This window comes from Echinops telfairi, unplaced genomic scaffold (assembly GCF_000313985.2).
Source record: "Echinops telfairi isolate 266 unplaced genomic scaffold, ASM31398v2 ScPeMD7_5592;HRSCAF=6446, whole genome shotgun sequence".
Lineage (NCBI taxonomy): Eukaryota > Metazoa > Chordata > Mammalia > Afrosoricida > Tenrecidae > Echinops > Echinops telfairi.
The window spans coordinates 22,621,850-22,642,413 of NW_022109491.1; the positions used below are offsets into that span (position 1 = coordinate 22,621,850).

At 46.1% G+C, this 20,564-nt stretch overlaps 1 protein-coding gene across 1 annotated transcript in view; it reads left to right on the forward strand.

Moving 5' to 3' along the window:
• The window catches only part of PIGU (phosphatidylinositol glycan anchor biosynthesis class U), a 117,259-nt gene that overhangs the window by 89,190 nt on the left and 7,505 nt on the right, over positions 1-20,564 (forward strand). The window contains exons 9-12 of the mRNA XM_004697936.2: positions 654-808; positions 2,402-2,545; positions 5,192-5,316; positions 13,895-14,037. Coding sequence (XP_004697993.1) covers positions 654-808; positions 2,402-2,545; positions 5,192-5,316; positions 13,895-14,037 — 567 coding nt within the window. The remainder of the gene's footprint in view (positions 1-653; positions 809-2,401; positions 2,546-5,191; positions 5,317-13,894; positions 14,038-20,564) is intronic.

Sequence of the window (20,564 nt, forward strand, 5' to 3'; positions counted from 1 at the left end):
ATCTTCTCTTCCACTCTTGCTCTGATTTCTCTTCTCCTTGGGTAGCTCTCCCTCCTGCCGTTAGCCCAAGTCAACTCTCTAGTCCAGTGGTTCTCAACCTTCCTAATACCACATCCCTTTCAGACAGTTCCTCATGGTGTGGTGACCCCCAACCATAAAATTATTTTCGTTGCTACTTCACAACTGTCATTTTTCTACTGTTATGAATCGGGCGACCTCCTGTGAAAGTTTTTTTTGACCCCCAGGGGGGTGGCAACCCACAGGTTGAAAACCGCTGCCCTAGTCCATTACTTCATCTTTCCACCTTTGCCCTTCTTCCCTTGATAACCTCCAGAGTCTGTTCCCTTTGGGTGGTTTTTATCCTTATAGGGTGGTCTCATATATTACGTGTCCTTTTGCTGTTGACTAACTTCCCTCAGCATAATGCTCTTCAGCGCCATCCATGGCATGAGATGCTTTGGAGTTTCATCATTTTGTCTTAGCAGTGCATAGTATTCCACTGTGTGTATCTACCAAAGTTTCTTTATTCTACTGATGAGCATTTGGGCTGTTTCCAACTTCTTGGTATTGTCAACAGTGCTGCAGTGAACATGGGTATGTACTGCTGTGTCTCCTTGAAGCCCCTAAACGTGCCACCTTGCCTTCTTTCCTAGCGGCAGTACATACCAGTCAAAGTCAAGAGCAAAGCCTTCTGGATCTTCTCTTGGGAGTATGCCATGATGTACGTGGGAAGCCTAGTGGTAATCATTTGCCTATCGTTCTTCCTTCTCAGCTCTTGGGATTTCGTCCCTGCAGTCTATGGCTTCATGTAAGTAATGGCTTCATTAGAAAATTCTGGAGGCTAATTTGGTTTTCGTATCTCTTGTTGAAGTCAGAGGGAGACAGTGACCATCTGGAGTATTGATTCTGAAATTTTGATGTGCATAAGAGTTACCTGTAGGGCTTGTTAAAACACAGATTGCTGGACTCCATTCCCAGAAGTTTAGATTTAGTAGGTTTGGGATGGAGCTCAAGACTTTGCTGATTCTACTGGTCCAGAGACCACCTGTGGAGCACCACTAATCCAGTGAGACTAAAAAGCATGAGAACACCCAGAATATCTACCAACCTTCGACAAGAGGTTTTGGTTCCATCTCAGACAGAAATTGGTAGAGTCTTCTTCTGTTGCAAGAGTGTCTCTTCTAAACTTTAAAATGAAGCCTCCTAACATGTATCAAACCTTTGGAGAAAATTTCAGTGGGTTTGCAGAATATTTGACTTACCTGAGTATATAGTCATGAATCCTACAACCATTTCCAAATGTTCTTTGAGTGCCAAGCTTTCTGTAGGGTCCCCAGGGAGGTGATCCTTAGCCAACCCTGGAGGAGTCCTCAGCCCAGTGGGTGATGGACACACTTAATTTGTCAGTGCAAAGAAGCAATCTGGAATAAAACCTCCACTTGGGAGTCTGGATGGTTAATCCTGGCTGAGCCTCAACAAGTACTCAGTAACGTTCCACTCTTCATGCTCTTTCTAGGATAGGAGTGTTTAATGGCTAGTGCAAACCATTGCCTGACTCTGCTGGGCCATAGATCAGCGTTCTTTATCTCATTTCTTCCCCAAAAGGAAATGCCATTATAGCAAGCAGCAGAAACGTATCCTGCGTGGAGGCATTGGTCAGTGAATGGCTCTGGCACAGCCATTGCCCATCTCTCCCTCATCGTGCCCTATTTGTTGCCTTTTGTAGTTTTTAAAAACTGTGAGTGGAGATCAGCTTGAATGTAAACTTTTAGAAAGGCCAGGATTCCAACTAATTTTTGTCCGATTTAACCGTAAAACCAAAATAATTTCCAGGTAAACTCTGATTTCTCAGATGAGATCTGGGTCCCAGAAATATATCCAGAATTGGCTGGTGGCTCCTCAGGCCCTTGGCAGTCTCACTGAAGACTCAGGAACTCGGTCTTCTGGCTCCTGCTGGGGGAAGGGTAGCAATAATGAGCACAGTAAGGAGCAGAGTCTTTGCGCTTGCTCTTCTAGGCAAGTCTCTGGAAGCACCAAAATAGTGTGTAAAACAATGTGTAAAAAACACCTTTGTTAAAGTCGCAGCTATCTCCTGTGGTAAAAGAAGGCTTGATCTCTTGGCTTCTATGATGAGTCCCTTGGCTTATTTCAGAACTTCTGTGCCTGCCAGAGACTGGCACAAGTGAATATTTTTGTCAGGTTTTCCTTTGTCAGGCTGCCCTTTGATGTTGTTAGTTACCTGTATTCAGGTTGCTTAGAGAATCCCCTCATTCTAATCACTATGGGAACAAAGTCATCCTTGGCTGCCCAACAGTGACCAGTGTCTTCAGGAGGAATTATGGCCAAAGCCCACCATTTATAACTTTGCTTTCCTTTTTGTCTCCCTTTGTTTTAATTCCAGACTTTCTGTTCCAGATCTCACTCCAAACATTGGTCTTTTCTGGTACTTCTTTGCCGAGATGTTTGAGCACTTCAGCCTCTTTTTTGTATGCGTGTTTCAGATCAACGTCTTCTTCTACACCATCCCCTTAGCCATTAAGCTAAAGTAAGTGATGGGACTTGCTAATGCTTTGTGTACAGGGTCCTCACCCTTGCCCCCTGTAGCCTTCAGGTTCAGACCCTTTGTCCAAAGAACCTTGCCCTCAGTTCCCGCAGGTGCCAGAGCTATCAAAGGAGAGTCAGGCTAGTGCAGGCTTCAGGGAGGGTGTGTGGGAGCCCAGACGTTTTCTCTGGCCTCATCTTGAGCACTTGAGCTACATTGTGCTGATAGTGCCGGCGCTTTAGTTTGGTCAGGGTGGTCACGTTGGCCCTTTTGATGAGCAGGGGGGTGGGAGATGTCTTGGGAAAACATGGGTCTTTTGGGGTGTCACCATCAGCTCAGTGACAGTTTGCCCAAAGGACCATCAGGATACATTAGTTGGGAAGTCTGGTCATCTGCAGCTCAGTTTAATCTTCTGGTCAATTGCTTTCAAAAGAGTGTTTCTTTCAGAGCTCTCCTACGCTGAAAGAGCGCTACCGTGTGTGAGTGTGGCTCTGTGCCAGGTGCCTCTCTAGGCTCTCTGAAAACACAATCGTGCCTACCCCTTCCAGCCACTCTTAGGGGGGGCAGTAAGTACATCATCATCCCAGTTTGTAGCTGAGGAAACTGATGTTTTGATGATTTCCCATTGTCACACACCAGTAAGCAGTGGAGTTGGAATCCAAGCCTGGATTTGTCTGGCTCCAGAATCTGTGCTCGTTCCCTGTACCCTGCCAACTCCTGAGAGAGCGAGCAGATAGTAGTAGCTCTTGGAAATGTTTCTGTTACCCCTGCTTTAGAGAAGGGAAAATAGACTGAAACTGGTACAGAGATGCCTAGCGATCCAGAGAGCCCGGAGAAAACTTTGATTGAGATTTCAAAGCTCCGTTGAAAAAACACACAAGCACTTGCACTTCCTGCTCTGAGCTCCTGCCTTTCCCTGTGGCCAGTGTGCCCGTGCACAGGGCTCCTGTTTTGGAAACGCTCAGGGCTGATGTTTTCCATGAAATAACTGGCAGCTAATAGGAAACCACCTCTCCTTGGCTGACAGGCTTTATTTAGAACTAGGACTCTAGCAGCCTTGCCCAGCCCTGCTCTCAGGCATTCTGTGGTCTACCTTCCCAGTCCTCATGCTGGTCAAAGGTGTAGCCACTGGGCCGAGTGTTGGGTAGTTCCCAACTACCTGTATTGCCTGAAAGGCTTCAGAAGGCGCCTGGGTAGACAGTCATGAAACTGTCATGGACCGCCTCTCCTGTCCTTCCCTGCAAGGCCAGAAGATTCGGCTGGCACTTTACCTGGATATGATGCTCCACCTAAATGCGGTAGCTCCAGGAATCCAATGCCTGCTTTCTGGGAGCAGGGCCCCACAGGCCAGCTGCCCTGTTCAGTGCAGCAGGACATTGTAATCTCAGTGTTTTGGGGGGAGCTTATTTTCACTAACTTTACTGTAGAAATTATGGCGCTGTTATCAGTTACCTTAAGGGGAAAAAAGACAGGCCTAATTTGGCCTGTCTTTATGAAGGAAGTAAAGATGGTCACTGAGCTGGCTGAACTCGCAGAAACGGTTGAACTGTATGGCTGCCAGGCCGAGTTTCGGAGGCATTTGCTGTGTAGCAGGTACTGGAGTGCTTACAGGGTGTACCTGTTTGTCTCCACATCTCAGACCTACGCCCATTGGGTTACTGACTTTTGACCTGAAGATAAGAATGTCATAACCTCTGAAGGAAACTTTTAATGAGCTTGGCCTCCAGGTACTGTGCAGAAGACGGCCGCCAGCACGTGTGCTGCTGTGGCTGAGAAGAGCACTAGGGCTGGCCTCCGTTTGTTTCTCCTCAGTATTTGGTCAGAGCGCCAGATGCCCTACAGACTGAGCCCCCACACCCGAGCTGCACTGGGATAGTAATACTTAGGAAAGCAGTATTAGTGGTGGTCAGGGGCTCTGGAGACAAATAGGTCAAAGTTTCCTTAGTCAACTCATGGAACTGCTCTGACCCTCCGTCTCCTCAGCTCAAAAGTGTGGCTGATGGTTTTACCTACTTTGAGGAGTAGTTGAGGTGGTGTAAGAATCACAGGGGCTGATTCACATATAGAGTTCAGCACAGAACTTCATGCAGAGTAAAGGTTCAGCCATTGCTGTCACTTATTGTTAATTTTAGGTCACGAGAACTCTAGTTCCAGCCAGTAGAGCTAACAAGCTGCATGCAGTTCTTAGTGACCTTTCTAGAAAGGAGCTCATCAGAGTTAAGGGTCTGCAGGCCTCCTTGCAAGCCTCACTGGTCAGAGTAAAAGGCATGGGCCAGGAAGTACTTCCTGCCCTGGGTCCAGCTGTCAGAGGGGCCTGGACAAGGGAAGAGGCTGTCTAATTACCCTGACAAGCAGACATTTAAGCCTAATAATAAGGGTGCCTGACTTCATTTGTTTTCTTCTCCAGTGGCTCCTGGGGGGTCCTGGGGCTGGTAGATGCCGGCAGGGTGTTGAGAAGAAATGTCTCAGTAGGTTGTGTCAGTTGCATGTTCTGAGCACTCTTGGGTCCCTGCAGTTTTCTGGTTAGCAGCAGTTGCCCTGCATACTGTCCCCTGAGGAGTGTTTTGGGTCTGAGAGATGGGCCCCAGTGTCTCTGGGGTAGGCTTGCTTGGTGTCTGATATCTGTCTGTCTTCCCTGCACTGTTCCAGGGAGCACCCCATCTTCTTCATGTTCATCCAGATCGCTGTCATCTCCATCTTCAAGTCCTATCCGACCGTGGGGGACGTGGCGCTCTACATGGCCTTGTTCCCCGTGTGGAGCCACCTCTACAGATGTGAGTACTCAGCCTCCAACTGCCCATGGGAGTTTGCCACAGCCCGGCCCTGAGCAAGGCAGACCGGGGACAGGGGATTGCTAGGCATTCCGTGGGCATCAGCTCTGCTAGCAGAACCAGGAGAGGCAGCGACATGGTTCTCTGCTCTCTAGGTGCTGCCATTGAAGGAGCACTTGCTTATGTGGTTCTGAGAGTGTTCCCTCACACCAGCTCTATGAGGTAGGTGAGGAAGGAGACGTAGAGCCACTTGCTCCCGGTCACATGGCTAATAAATAGAAGGGCTAGGATTGGAATCCAGATTTATGAGCCCATTGGCCAGCACTGCCCAGTAGAACTTTGTGTCATGGTAGAATTGCCCTAGAGTTACATGTCCAGTAGAGTAGCCACTAGTGACTGAGGCTAGTGACTGCATTGTACATGTTCTTTAACTTCCATTACGTGTCACAGCCACATGTGGCCAGCGGCTGCTGTGTGGAATAGTGTAATGTAACCTTGCAAGTGCAGCTCTGACCTCTGTGCTGCACCAAGACTTTCTGAGATGGAGGGGCAACACTAGACTTCCTGCTCGCTTGACTACCCACTGAGCTCTTGCCTTCCCTTCCCCAGGAGATGGTTAGATGGTAGACCCCCCGCCCAGTGTTTCCCTCATAGGCTCTTTGTCCTTGGTGGGAGGTTATTTGCAGGGTCTGTGGATTCTCTCTAGGGAAGGCATCACCGTGCATTCACCGCTGTACTCCCAGCACCCAGGATTAACCTGACACACAGTAGGAACTCGACAGGTGTTTGTGGTTTAAACCTCCATCATAAAGATGCCATGTCAGTGAACCAACATTCGATTCTTTGAAGTAAAACAGGGAAAGAGTTGTTGAGCTCTTCTTGCTTCCTGTGGGTGCACAGCAAGGTGTCAAGAATGAACACAGGCATGCAGGCTTCACGGGAAGTGTGCCTTTGTTGTTGTTGTGGGGTCATCTGGGTGTCAACCAGGAAGTGAAACCAACCAGCTGCCAGCCAGAAACCTACCTGTAAGCAGAGGCCTCTGAGCAAAGGTAAACAGCTGGGTGGGTGGGTCAAGCCAAGGCTGCTCGTGCAGGTGGTGGCCTGGTGGGGCAGTGACCAGCCTGACCTGACTGGGAGGAGGCCGTGGCGTCACTGCCATTGCCATCCTCATTGCACAGACAAGAATCACCCAGCCCAGCAGGCCCCGAGTCAGCTTGTGGCCGGTCACTGCAGAATAACCCGTGACAAATTAGAAAGCCACCATGAACATGTGAGCCAGTTTGGGACAGAGCAGGTCTTGGCGACAACATTGATCCCCTTTTCTGGAAAGAATGTTTTTTCCCTGAGCTCACCTGTTCTACATGCGGCACTCTCTCCCTCGAGGGCTCTTATCTCTTATTCCATGTTGTTGAACAGCCTGAAGCCAGACTGACTTGAGTCTGAATCCTGAATTGGCTGTTAGGAACTGCATATACATAGAGCGGTTATTTTAACCTCTCAGCCGGAGTTTTTTCATCTGTCAGATGGAGAGAATATTTCTTATGGTGTTTGAGTTTGAGGAAAAATATGTTTAACTAGCACTGGAGTTATTAACAGTGTTAATTACACAGGGGGACCTCTTACGTGGCTCCATGATCAAAACTGCATACATGGTAGCCATCAGTTATTGGAGTAAACATATTTTCAGAACTTGAAATAAGCCATTTTATGCCTTGAGAGGCTATGAAGCACTGAGAAGATGGGTGGCATTTCCAAAAATCTACATGATCTAATAGATGCTGTTGCTGGCAGATGGGGCAAGCAATAACACACTCTGCTTACCTAAAGCTCCAGCAGAGGTTGGTAGCAGCCACCCCGCCTGCTCAGCTCCCGAGGCAGCGAGTGAGCATGCTTGTCAAAGCAGGACACTTGTGAGTGACTACATTCAACCAGGACTGTCTTCAGCCCTGGCCCTTTGGACTTATGTGTGGGGACTCTGAGAAGTCTTTAGGCCTAGGTGGGATAGGCTCAGAATTTTCATGTGACTAAGATTCAGTTCAGACATTACTTGTCTGATCTCACATTCACCTTTCTGTTGTCTCCTGCTGGTCAATGGGGAGGAGAAGAGGGAGAAGAGGAGTCCTTTTCTGAGCACAGGCCCCACAAGCTTGGTGCTTGGGGCCAGGGTGAGCCATATCGACCTAATTCCAGCATTAGGGAGCAGCCTGCTGGCCAAGCAGTGCCAGTCTGCACTGGTTCAGCAGAAAGAGTCAATTGTCAATGGCTGGATTTGGGGGTGGGGGTGGGGATAATGTAGAAGGGAGGAAAAGTTTTGTTTCCTTTGACTATTATATAGAGATTACGAGATTAAAGAATATTGGTTAAAATACTTACAGATTATAAAGAACAATATAATTAATTCTATGTACCTAGCACCTAGGTTAAGAAAGGGATCATCCCCTTGGCCTTGAATTCCCCAAATCCCCTCAGTGCCCCTCCTGATGGGACTGGATTCTTTAAAGACAGTTTTGTTTCCGAGAACCTGAGGCTCAGAAAGTGGAAAGTGGAGTTCCACTGTTTGTCTTAGTGGAATCAGAGATTGGATCTGCCACCCAGTGGGTGAAGTGGAGAATCTGATTCCACCTGGTCTGACAAGGGTGAACCCTTTGGTCATGGTAGACCCTGCTCAGCTCTGACATCTCTGACACTTTGTAGTGCCAGAACAGGCTGTCCTGTGCCCCCAGTCCCTAGCTCCATCTGCTTTGGCATATAGCTTCAATCCTCTAGCTTGTCAGCCAGCAAGAGCAAACAGTGGCTCCGAATTCCTGCAAAGGTCACCACAGGCCAAGAGCCAGCTGGATGCTGGTGATATTTCCCCTTAGCACATAAGAATTGCCTTTATTGCTCTCAGTAATCGCACTCAGGAGCTTCATGGGAGCCTCTCTGTCTCCCCGAACTTGGTCACCTTCCTGTCGCCCCCAGAGTGGCTAGAGCCATAGAAGAAAGACTGTCAGGCCACAAGAGTTTACTTTTAGGAAAAGTGCTTATCTTTTTCAGCAAAATAATCTCCAGGGGATCAGAAAGAACCAGTGAAATATGCAAATAGGGCAGAAATGGTAAATAGCTTTATTTTCCTTTCTTTTCGTTGTAACACTGTTTACTAACTATTCTTAGTATTTTTACTGTTCTCAGTAAAAACACCCCTTTTCTCAGATGTGCTGGTCCTGGGAGCAGAGGACAAGACTGGCTACCCGGGAGGCCTCAGGAAGGCTTGAGTCTGGAGACTTTGCCTTCTTAGCTATGAAAGCCTAGCCTTGTAGAAATTTCAGGTTAACAAAGAGGCCCTCCTCGGCTACCCCCTGACCAGTGTTCCCAGAGTTTGAGATTTTACAGACTACTCAAATGTATACCATAGCTGAAGACATTAAAATAGTCCCCTACCAGCCATTCACCTCCATTTCACAAAAGAAAGCACTTTTTAACAGCAGCAATTAAGAGACCCCTATTTCCCAGTAAAGGCTGACCCTTCACTTGAAAGCATTGTTTTAAGAAAATCTGCGAACTGCCTGTGCCCACTTTGACACAGCTCTGTCAATATGAAGCCTATGGGTGGTAGGACCTGCAGCCTGGCTGGGTGCTGTTGCTGCCATTCATCCAGTGGCCAGCAGCCCTGGCTGTCTGTTGGAGTCACCTGGGAAGCTTTGGGCCCCACCCCTAGAGATTTTCATTTAATTGGCAGGGCCAACTAACCATGTTTTATTAAGCTCCCAAGTGATTCCAGTGTGCAACAAGTTGTTTGAGAACCACTGCTTGCTGGTTCCAGTTCATTTTTTCACAAAGCTCCCAGGTGACTCTGTTGTGTAACCAGAGTTGAGAACCATGTCTAATCCAGTTCCCCTTTTGATTCCTGAGCCCTCTGGGTAGCCTTTCTAAGTATGGTGGAGGCAATCAGGCCGTAAATCTTGGGAGAGTTTTGACTTTGGAAAAGAGAATTCCTGATAGATGGGATCAGAGAGGAGAGGAGAATGTCCACTCACTAAGTGCCAGCTCTGTGCTAAATTCTGTTTTTTTTTAATGCTGGTTTTATTTTTTAAATACAACAAAGTATTAAAGAGGAAATAAAAATAGCATACATTCTCACTGTGAGAGATCTCCTACTGAATTAAAAGAGAGAAAAGGAGTGTGGGAATCAGAGTACTGGCACCCACAAAGATGTTGGTGCCCTATCACTTTGAACCCGTGAATGTTTGGTACCTAATATGGCAAAAGGGACTTGAAGTGAAAGACATTAGATGGAGAGATGATCCTGGTATTCAGGTGGCTGTGTATAATCACAAAGGTTCTTCTTCTTTTTTAAATCATTTTATTGGGGGCTCTTATAGCTCTTATTATTATTTTTTCTTCTTATAGCTCTTATGAACAATCCATGCATACACCCATTGTATCAAGCACATTTTAAAAAAATAATCATTTTATTAGGGGCTCGTACAACTCATCACAATCCGTACATACATTTGTGTCCAGCATATTAGTACATATGTTGACTTCATCATTCTCACAACACCTGCTTTCCACTTGAGCCCTTGGTGTCAGCTCTTCATTTTCCCCCCTCCCTCCTGGTTCCCCCCTCCCCCCATCAAGCACATTTGTACATATATTGCCATCAGCCTTTTCAAAACATTTTCTTTCTACTTGAGCACTTGGTATCAGCTCATTTCCCCCCTCCTTCACCCTCCCTCCCTTATGAACCCTTGATCATTTATGATTTTTTTCATGTCTTACACTGACCAATGTCTCCCTTTACCCACTTTTCTGTTGTTTGTCCCCCTGGGAGGGGGTTATATGTAAATCATAGTGATCGGTTTCCCCTCGCTCCTTCTACCTTTAACTTCCCCTCCTGGAATTCTCATTATTGGTCCTGAGAGGTTTGTCTGTCCTGGATTCCCTGTGTTTCCAGTTCTTATATGTACCAGTGTACATGCTCTGGTCTAGCTGGATTATCACAAAGGTTCTTAAAAGTAGGAAGCAACAGAAAAGGTCAGAGTAATGTGTGATGAACTCAACCCACCACCATTGATAGCATTGAAGATGTAGGAAGAGGGCCACCAACCAAGGCATGTGGGCAGTCTCTAGAATAGATGCTGGAGAAGGCAAGGAAATAGATCCTAAGCTAGAGCAGTTCCCAGGACTACAGAAGCAGGAAAGGGACTGTGACTGGGATATATGTACACTATTTGAGATAAAATGGCATACAAGAGTGGTCCTGGCCCCTATGAACCAAGTATGATTCATGACTAAGTAAGCTCTGGTACCCAAATCACACCCAGGCAAGTCCCTAAGGGCTAGGAAACCCCTCTCTGGGCTATCTAAGGGCTCATTGGTGGTAATCCATTTTCAAACACACTCTTCCTGAGGGCAAAGCTATTCACATTGCCCATAAGTGGTCAGCAAGAATTCAATGGAAGCTGAATCTATTGAGAGACTAAAAAAATAGACTTGAGCTTGCCTTTGTAACCAGTTAAGTGCCGGCCACCCATGAGTCAGTTCTGGCTCACAGCAACCCTGTGTACAACAGAACAAAACACGTCACCTTCTTTAAAATTGTTCTGTTCCAGCCCATTGTTGCAGCTGATCCATCTCCTTGTGGGTCTTCCTCTTTCACTGTTCTTCTATTTTACCAAGCGTGGTGTCCTTCTCCAGGGATTGGTCTCTGCTGATAACATGTCCAAATACATGAGACAGTCTCACCACCCTTACTTCTAAGGATTGTTCTGGCTGTACCTCTCCCAAGGCAGATTTGTTATTCCGATAATTCGTGGTCCTTTGAATATTCTTCACCAGCACCTTAATTCAGATGTATCAACTCCACTTCACTACTGGTCCATAGCCTTCTAAAAACCGAGTACTCAGAATTCAAGCTTTAATACATCTTCCAGCTGTAGTAGGTACACCCTAGTGTTGCAGATCTTTCTGAGACCTCGGGGAGACCTTCAGCCTTGGTAGAATTCAGCATGACCTTTAAGGGTTGGGGGCTGATGTCCGAGAGGGAGAATATTCAAAATAAAAAATTTTTTCTGCCACTGTTCAAACTTATTTTTAAATCATCATCTAAGGCAGCGGTTCTCAACCTGTGGGTCTCGATCCCTTTGGAGGTCGAAGGTAGTCTGATTCATAACAGTAGCAAAATTACAGTTATGAAGTATCAATGAAAATATTGTTATGGTTGTGGGTCACCACAACATGAAGAACTGTATTAAAGGGTCATAGCATTAGGAAGGTTGAGAACCACTGGTCTAAGGAGAAGTGAGAGATATTTGAAGAGCAAAATAGGGGACCTGAAACACAAATTAAGAATAAAAAAATGTGTTCCTGGGAGAGCGTAGGAGCCTGGTAGGGCTTGGTCAAGGGCAGTGTTGCTGAGAGGAAGTACTGGGAACCAAATGAAGGCTGAACATGATAGTCGGTCAGGAAGAAAGTAAAAGTAATTAGAGGAGGCAAAGGACATTTATAGAGGTCTAAATAAAGGTATGTACATATGTAAATATATATATGACAATGGGGAAATAGATCTATGTGCATATATTTATAGATTTAGTACTAAAGTAGCAGATGGACATTGGGCCTCTACGCAAGTACTCCCTCAACATAAGAACACTTTGTTCTATTAAACTGGCATTCTGTGATGCTCACCTTCCCAACACAATCTCTGGAAACAAAGTGAGTGCATAAGCATATGAGGTAAAGAAAGCTGATGGTGCCCTGCTATCAAAAGATACAGCATCTGGGGTCTCTTAAAGGCTTGAAGATAAACAAGCGGATATCTAGCTGAAAAGCAACAAAGCCCACATGGAAGAAGCACGCCAGCCTGTGTAATCACGAGGTGTCGATGGGGTCAGGTAGCAGGCATCAGAAGACCCAGAGTAGAGACCTTTGTTAGTCTGGGTAGACTAGAGAAACAAATCCAAGACACTCATATGTGTATAAGACAGAGCTTTATATACAAGAGGAATTGAATATTGAGAAAAAATCCCAGGCCAGTCCAGATCAAGTCCATAAGTTCGATATTAGCCCATATGTCCAATACCAGTCTATACGTACCTCTTCAGACTCACAAAACACATGCAATGACACCAAATGCAAGACAATCACAGGCCAGTGGGTGCAAAGTATTGTGGATCCAGTGGCAGTTGAAGCATCTCAGCGCAAACAGGGGTCTCCACGTGGTTTCTCCAGTTCCCAGGGCACGGGGTCTATCAGTGTAGTGCCATGTGTCTTGTTAGTAGCGTGTCTCTCAGGGAGTGAGCAGAGATTCTCTCCCATCTCCAAGGAGGAAAAAACTATATTTCCTAGAATTCTCAGGAGAAAGCCATGCCCACACAGAGGCCTCATTTATTGACTGTGGTCCAAATGACAGACTAGACCCCACCCCTTCACTCTTAATCCTCTGAAGTCCCAAATTAACTACCACATTGTGTAACTACCACAATCCCTCACAGAAGAGTCACAAGGAAGGGACGAGCCAGCCAGGATGCAGTATGGCACCGTCGAAACAGACAACATTCCTTTAGTTCTTTAATGCTCCCCGCCCACTATCACGACCCCAATTCTACCTTACAAATCCAGCTAGACCAGAGCATGTACACTGGTATAGATAAGACTTCTTGACACAGGGGATCCAGGACAGATAAACTCCTCAGTAACAATAATGGGAGTACCGATACCATGAGGGTAGGGGGAAGGTTGGGGGAGAAAGGGTGAACCGATCACAATGATCAACGTATAATGGTGCCCACCACCCCCACTCCCGATACAAACAACAGAAACGTGGGTGAAGTGAGACAGCGGTCAGTGTAAGACATGAAAATAATTTATAAATTATCAAGGGAGGTGTGTGGGGGAGGAGGAAAAAAATTAGTTGATAACAAAGGCTCAAGTAGAATAAATGTTTTGAAAATGATGGCAACATATGTACAAATGTGCTTGACACAATGGATGTATTGATTGTTATAAGAGCTGTGAGAGCCTCCAGTAAAATGATTTTTTAAAATTTATATATATATATATATTTTTTAAATTATTTTATTGAGGGCTTGTACATTTCTTATCACAGTCTATACATACATCCACTGAGTCAAGCAACCATGTACACCCATTGCCCTCATCAATCTCAAAACATTTGCTCTCCACTTTAGTCCTCAATATCGTTTGCTCATTTCCCCCCTCTCTCTTCCCTAAAATGATTTTTTTTTAAATGTGTTCCAAAGTTGCAGTGATAGGGAGGGTCAGTGTTTGCTGAAGCATCCTCTAGTGCTCGGAGGTTTTCTCAGTACTGCCAGTTACAGCTGGCCTTGGCCTACCACACCCATCACAGTGGAGGTACAGAATGACCATCCAGGGTTCCCTCCAGCTGTGGGCATGGAGAGCCATCCACTCAGGGCTCTGAGGTTTGCCTCTCGCTGTTCGAGTGTCTCAGGGATGGGAGGGTCTGCCTTCAAGCTACATGGAGCTCCCCATTGGCCTCTCTCCTACCAGGTCATTACAGCAAAGAGAGGGTCCCAGAGAGGTTTGGCATTGGGCTAACTGTAGCCATCTGTTTTTACAGTCCTACGGAACATCTTTGTCCTCACCTGTATCATCATCGTCTGCTCCCTGCTCTTCCCTGTCCTGTGGCATCTCTGGATTTATGCAGGAAGTGCCAACTCTAATTTCTATTATGCCATCACATTGACCTTCAACGTTGGGCAGGTAAGAGTGTGGCATGGGGATGAGGATTCATTTTGCAGCCTCAAGCATTTCCTCAAAGCCCCTTTGGGTTCTGTGTATTAGAAGTTCGGCCATGGATGAGAGAGAGTTCTCTCCTCAAGCAGCTCACATTCCATCAGGGAAGCTGAGGGACTCGTACTTTGGAACACTGAATCTGGCTCATGTTTGTTGAGCACCCTGCTAAGCCATCATCTCCAGGAAGCAATTTTTTGAGATAGTGTTTCTGTTTTACAAATGGAGACCTGAAGCTCTTGGAGGCTGTCTCTCACCCAAGGTCATTGATTCCTGAGCCCACCCTGGTGCATGTGGTGCTCACAGTGAGCACACCAAATGAGGGTGGGAGAAGGTAGGGGTGAGGAGAAGAGGGACTTCTGAGATTCCAAGGCCGTAGGAGCAAAGGCAGATGAGAAATGGTTTAGCTGTGACGTTAGGTCTGGAGCATTGATTGTGAGACCAGGAGTCTTGGGAAGAGGCTGAGGGAGTCAGTGACGAGGAGCATCCGCAGGGAGACTGGCCCTCCCTCTGACTAGGAAAGCCTCTCCCTGGCTTCATCGACCATTGATTGCTTCTTCAGCACCCGAACCACCAGCAGCGGGAGCTTGTTAAAAATGCAGATTCCTTGTTCCACTCCCAGAGATGTTGATTGAGTCCATGTGGCGTGTGGGGCCAGGAACTTGTACTTTTAACAGATTCTCCTGGAGACTGTCGCAAATCCTGTGTGAAGACATCTTTCCTTTTCTGAGGCTTTCTCTCAGCCAAGCTCTGTCCTCAGGTTGAGGTCTTAATGAGAATCATTTGCACCATTTTCCACTTCAATTGCCATTACCTCAGTCAGGTATTTCTTGTGCTTAATGGCCTGGATGGGAAGCAGGTTGCGCTGGAAAAACTCATGATGCCAGTGAATAATCACTCCCCAGGGACCCTCTTGCCTCTAAGGTTACTGCTAGGGAGGAAGAAGAGATGTTTTTCAAAAGAGGGCACTGTTATTTCCTGACGCGGACATTCCTGGGGAATTATTGTCCAGTCCCACCATTTATCTTTGTTTGTGAACAGCAGGAGAGAGATGGGTGAGACCAGGCCAGAAGGCCCATTCTGCCTGTCCCCTGGTGGTTATTGATGGTGAGTGTGCTTCTGTTCCCATAGTCAGTAGTCATCAGGTTCAGTTTTTATCTCAAAGAACTCCAAAAGGCTATCCCGACTTGCTGGAATCCCTCTTCGTTTGTCTTTGACAGTAGTGACAAGGCTGTGAAGGCATTGGGCTTAGACTAGGGCTTTTGGTGAGGCTGGCACGCTCTACCTAGTCAGTCTACAGCCTGTTGCATCATGTCATGAGCCTCACGTTGTAGTCAGGAAATGTGTGTGCTCATTTATTCATAGTGATCATGAATGGAGCCTGCCACTGCACAGCCCTCCCCTGGGGCTCTCGCTTGTAAGTGACAGGTCTTTGTGAGCAGCTTGGGGGATCCTGTGTTAGGTGCTAGTGAAGGCAGGAGAAACTGAGTTGCTGGGAAAAGAGGGATTGCAGTTGGGGTGGGAGCCAAAGGCAGGGATTGAGTATGTTTGTGGCCAGGCTATGGAGAAAAAGTGGGGCTGAATTCTTGAAGTTTCTTTCACTATTTAAAAAAATGTTTTCAATGTATTTTTAACCAGACAATATTTTGGGGGAGACGGGCAAACATTTTAAACAGTAAGAAAATATGAAATGAAAGTGATGGCCTGAGTCCCACCCCAGACACATGTAGCTTGAGGTGTCTTTTCACACTTGCTCTGCATTTGCAGAGAACTATAATGCCACCATCCATGAGCAGCACACATAGAAAATTTTGCCATTTGTGTATGTAAATGACACCCTGCTCTAAATACTTGGTGTTTTCCACTTACTGATCCTGCCTGTTGTAATGGCTCCATGCAAGGCCACTCTAGGATGCACTGTGATTCAGTTGACTAGACCCCACTGATGGGTATTAGATTCCTTTTCTCTTTTTCAAACCGTTTTATTAGGAACTAATCCAGACATCATGCCTTTCCATCGTTTAATCACATCAAGCAGTATTGTACAATTGCTGTCAGAATCGGTTTCAAAACATTTTTTTCCTTCTTGAACTCCATTACATCAGCTCCCCTATCATAAGTCCCCTGCCCCACCCCCACTCCCTTATTCTAGTTGCTGTCTCTTTAGCTTCATCTGTCCCCGATTCTTCATGCACTTCCACCTCAAGTCTTTATGAGGAATAGATTCCAAGAGGAATCTATCCAAGAGGTGGAATTTGTTGGGTCATTATTTTATGTTTTAGCAGATATTGCCAGCCTGCCCACTAGACAGATTATACTTGTCCACAGACCTCCCAGCAGTGGTACAAGCACCCCACAAACCAGCAAGTGCTTCAGGTATCCAGGTAACCCCTCCTGTGTTGGTGTCTTCTGAGGGCTGGGCTCTGTGGCTCTGAACGATAGACAGCTCTGTGGGGTCAAATGCTTCCTGGGACTTCTGACTTGCTGCTGTTCCCAGATCCAAAGGGTTATGTCCCGAATGCTCCGCAAGGCAGTCACTCACATCCAATCTCTGTCCTAAAGTAGAGGAGCACCTCTGTGGGGGACCAGCCTCCACAACTAAATGGGTCCTAAGGGCAGTTGTGTAGTTGAAGGGTAAATTAAAGAAACACCAGACAAGGCCTGTGAGGGCTCACCCCTCCATGGAGACCAGAAGCAGAGAGAGCGAATGTATTCTTGAACAGGCTTGTATAATCTTGGGCTAGCGAGCCCTGGTAAGCACATATGTGAAAAAAAGGGATGTACTAGAGGCATTCATTAAACAGTAAGGGGATACATGTGACAGGAAGGCACATAACAGGGAGTACTAAAAAAAAAAAAAAAAAACTCTGCTGGGCAGAGCTTTTACAGTACTCATTTTTCCCACAAGGTGAACATCAAGCAAGTTGCTCTGAGTTAGTGCACCCAGTGGTGTTGCCTGGGAAGGTTCTCTCTGGTCACAGTGAATTTTTCTGTAGTAGCAGTTTTATTCGAACCTCGTTTTTTTGTGATGGCTGATTTAAGAGAACAGTGTGCAGCTGTGAAATTTTGTTTCCTGCTTGGGAAAAATGCCGCAGAAACTGTTGTGATGTTGAACACAGCTTACAAGGACAGCACTACGGGAAAAACCGCAAGTGTACGAGTGGTTTTCTTGTTTCAAAAAAGGTGAAATGTCAATTGATAACAAACCTCATTCTAAATGTTTGTCAACTTTCCGAATGGATGAAAATGTGGACTCCCAGTGCATTTGGAGTTCGGTCCACCAGGTCAGACTATTTATCATGCTTTCTATTTAGAGGTTCTGAAAAGATTGTGTAACAGTGTGAGACAAAAAAGGCCTGATTTGTGGCAGATGGGGACTGGTTTTGCCACCACTATAGTGCACCTGCTCAGGCAGCTATCTCGGTGCACCAGTTTTGGGCAAAAAGCAGCATGCTTCTCTTGCCACACACACGTTACTCACCTGACCTCGCTCCCTGGGACTTCTTTTTGTGTCTGTGTATGAAGAGGGACATGAAAGGACAGTGATCTGACCGCATAGAAAAGTTGAAGAAAAAAACAAGGGAGGTACTGTCAGCCATCCAAACAGATGAGTTTGAAAAATGTTTCCAAGAATGGATTTGTAGATTTGACAAATGTATTAAGTGTAATAGAGAGTACTCTGAAGGTGATATGGTTGTTTTGTAAAAAAAATTTAAATACCTAGCTTTGAATAAAAATCTGGGTTTTTTGGGTACTCCCCTCATAAGTAACAAGGTAGGCAGGTTCTAGAGTTAAGATTGTGGCTTAACCGTTGACATTTCTGAGCCCACTTGACTTTAGGTGTTGTAAGCTCTTCTCCAGGGAGGGAGTGGGCGGCGGTACTGAGGGTGGGGTGGACAATCGGTCTGAGTGCTTTTGGTGGCAGGCAGCCTTCAGGCAGATAACCTTCAATCGAATAGTAAGCAGCATCTTTAAGATTGGAATTATTACCCAGGGCTCAAGTAGAAAGAAAATGTTTTGAGAATCATGGTGGCAACAAATGTGCTTGACACAATGGATTTATGTATGGATTGTGATAAGAGTTGTACGAGCCCCCATCAAATGATTTTAAAAAGAAGAAAAGAAGGTTGGCATTATTATGGGGTGGGTTTGTGGGGGATCTTTCAATTAGGAGAATGTGACTGGGATTCCTCTCCATCTCCCAAATGTGAATGCCTCCCTCCACCAGTCTGCCTCCCAGACTTGTAGAGAATTTGTCCACATTCACTCTCTTCCTGGTTCTCAGTTTCCCACACACCCCGTGATGTAGGGCTTACAGAATGCAGATATGGGAAACTTGGGGTTTTGTTAGGTTGTTGTTAAGTGTCACAGGGTACTGCATCATGGTGACCCCGTGCACAGCACACAAAGTGAGTTCTCTTGTGCTAGTCCCCCCACCCCCACTGTTGCTCTGTTTGAGCCGATTGTTGCAGCCACTGTGTCTTTCCATCTTGTTGAAGGCCTTCCTCTTTGCCGGTGACCCTGTACTTCTCCAGAGTCTGGTCCTTCCAGCAAACTTGTCCAAAGCACATGAGATGCGGTCTAGATGACTAGACCTACTGTCTCGGAGTAGAGGCAACTTTAATGACAAGGATTTGTATTTTAGTAAGAGTTAAATGTCAGCTCTTCAAAGAGTCCTTCCATGATGTCTGCTCTACTTTTCTCTCCTCTGCCCACTTGCTTCCTTTATAGCACTTACTTATAGCACTTTGTGATTTTATATCATTCGTTTCACTGGCTACTTGCCCCACTTTCCTGTGAGCTTCATGAAGCCAGAGATCATGCTTGTCTTACCTACTCCAAGGTCTCAGCTACCACATCAGTACTTGACACAGAGCAGTTGCCTAGCAAATATTTGTTGAGTGAATGAATGTCCCAAAGATAGCCAGAGACAGCGTCATGTGATGAATGGCTAAATGTGCGGAGAGCCATTGCAGAAGAAATCTAGAAGAGAACAAGATCACCTTTCCTGTTGTGAGTGGCCTTAGAAGGAGGGGTGGTAGAGCGGAGCCAAATCACCTCCACTGGTGGCTCTGTCTGCTGGCCTTCCCCAGACTCTGCTTGAACCTGGTCTTGTTCGTGGCTGGGGAAGCCCTTGTGTGACCTCTGCAGCCAGCTGACCAACAGCCAGTCTTTCCATTGAGGTGGTTGGCATTCAGGGAGGGGACTCCACAGTCTGACAACCAGCCTTGCTCAGCTCTCCAACCTGGAAGGTGTTCTGTAGTCACCTGGTTCTCATTCCCCATTCCCAGAACAAGACAGATCAGCACTGTCCTGGAAACCAGATAAGTAGAGTCCAGGTGTCCAGAGCAGGACCGTCATCCTGACTCAGGAGCTGAATGTAAGCACATCTTGCATCTTGGCCCTTGGCTTTCTTTCCTTCTTTAAAAAATACTGCTCTAAGTTGGTCAGTGCCACACCTAATTATAGAACAAGTTATTTGCAGATTATTAGTGACTCAGGCAGCATTCTTTCACTGAAGGTTAGTAAGTATTTTGCAGCACGTGGCAGGGACCATGTGCTAATTATAATTGAGTCAGTTAAGATAGGAAATTACAGCAGTAAACCATCCAGAGGGGTGTGTGTGTGTGCATTTGTGAATGTGTGGGGGTGTATCTTGTTTGCTTGCAGGTGCACCAGAAAGTTCATGGAAAAGTGGAATGAAATGATAATGGAATTTTCCTACATAATTTTGGAAGCCCCCTTGTATGTATGTGAGGAACGTGTGTGAGAGCGAGAGCTCGTGAGAGAATGAGAGGAAAAGATTGAGATAAATGACCTTGAGCGAGTGGTTGGACTTCTCTAGGTTGAAGTTTTCATCTCTAAATGGAATTAATGGTCCTACCTCACAGGGTCTTAAGGGGACTGTACAATAGTGTGTGTCTTATTGCCATCATTCATATGTTGACATGACAGATAGCAAGAGCAATATTTTCTTTAAATACTCAAACAAGTTCCTAGGGAAACATTCAATCCCATAAACCAAGGAAAGGAGAATAGTTCTCCTCCATATTTGTTCAAAACCCTTTTTTTTTGTCTTTAGGGTCAATGACCAGTGAAAGAAAAATATTGGTCAGTGCAGTCTAGCCCTGATGAAACATTCAACTTTGCTCTAGTTCCTTAATGCTTCCTCCCCCCCACCCCATTCTGTTGACCTCAATTCTACCTACAAATCCGGCTAGACCAGAGCATGTACACTGCTACAGATAAAAGCTTGTAACACAGGGAATCCAGGACAGATAAACTTCTCAGGAGCAATAATGAGAATACTGATATCAGGAGGGGGAGGAGGTGGGGAAGGTGGGGGGAGAAGGGGGAATTGATCACAATGATCTACATATAACCCCTTCCTAGGGGAATGGACAACAGAAAAGTGGGTGAAGGGAGACAGTGGTCGGTATAAGACATTGGGGGGAAAAGTGATAAATTATCAAGTGTTCATGAGGGAGGGAGGGTGG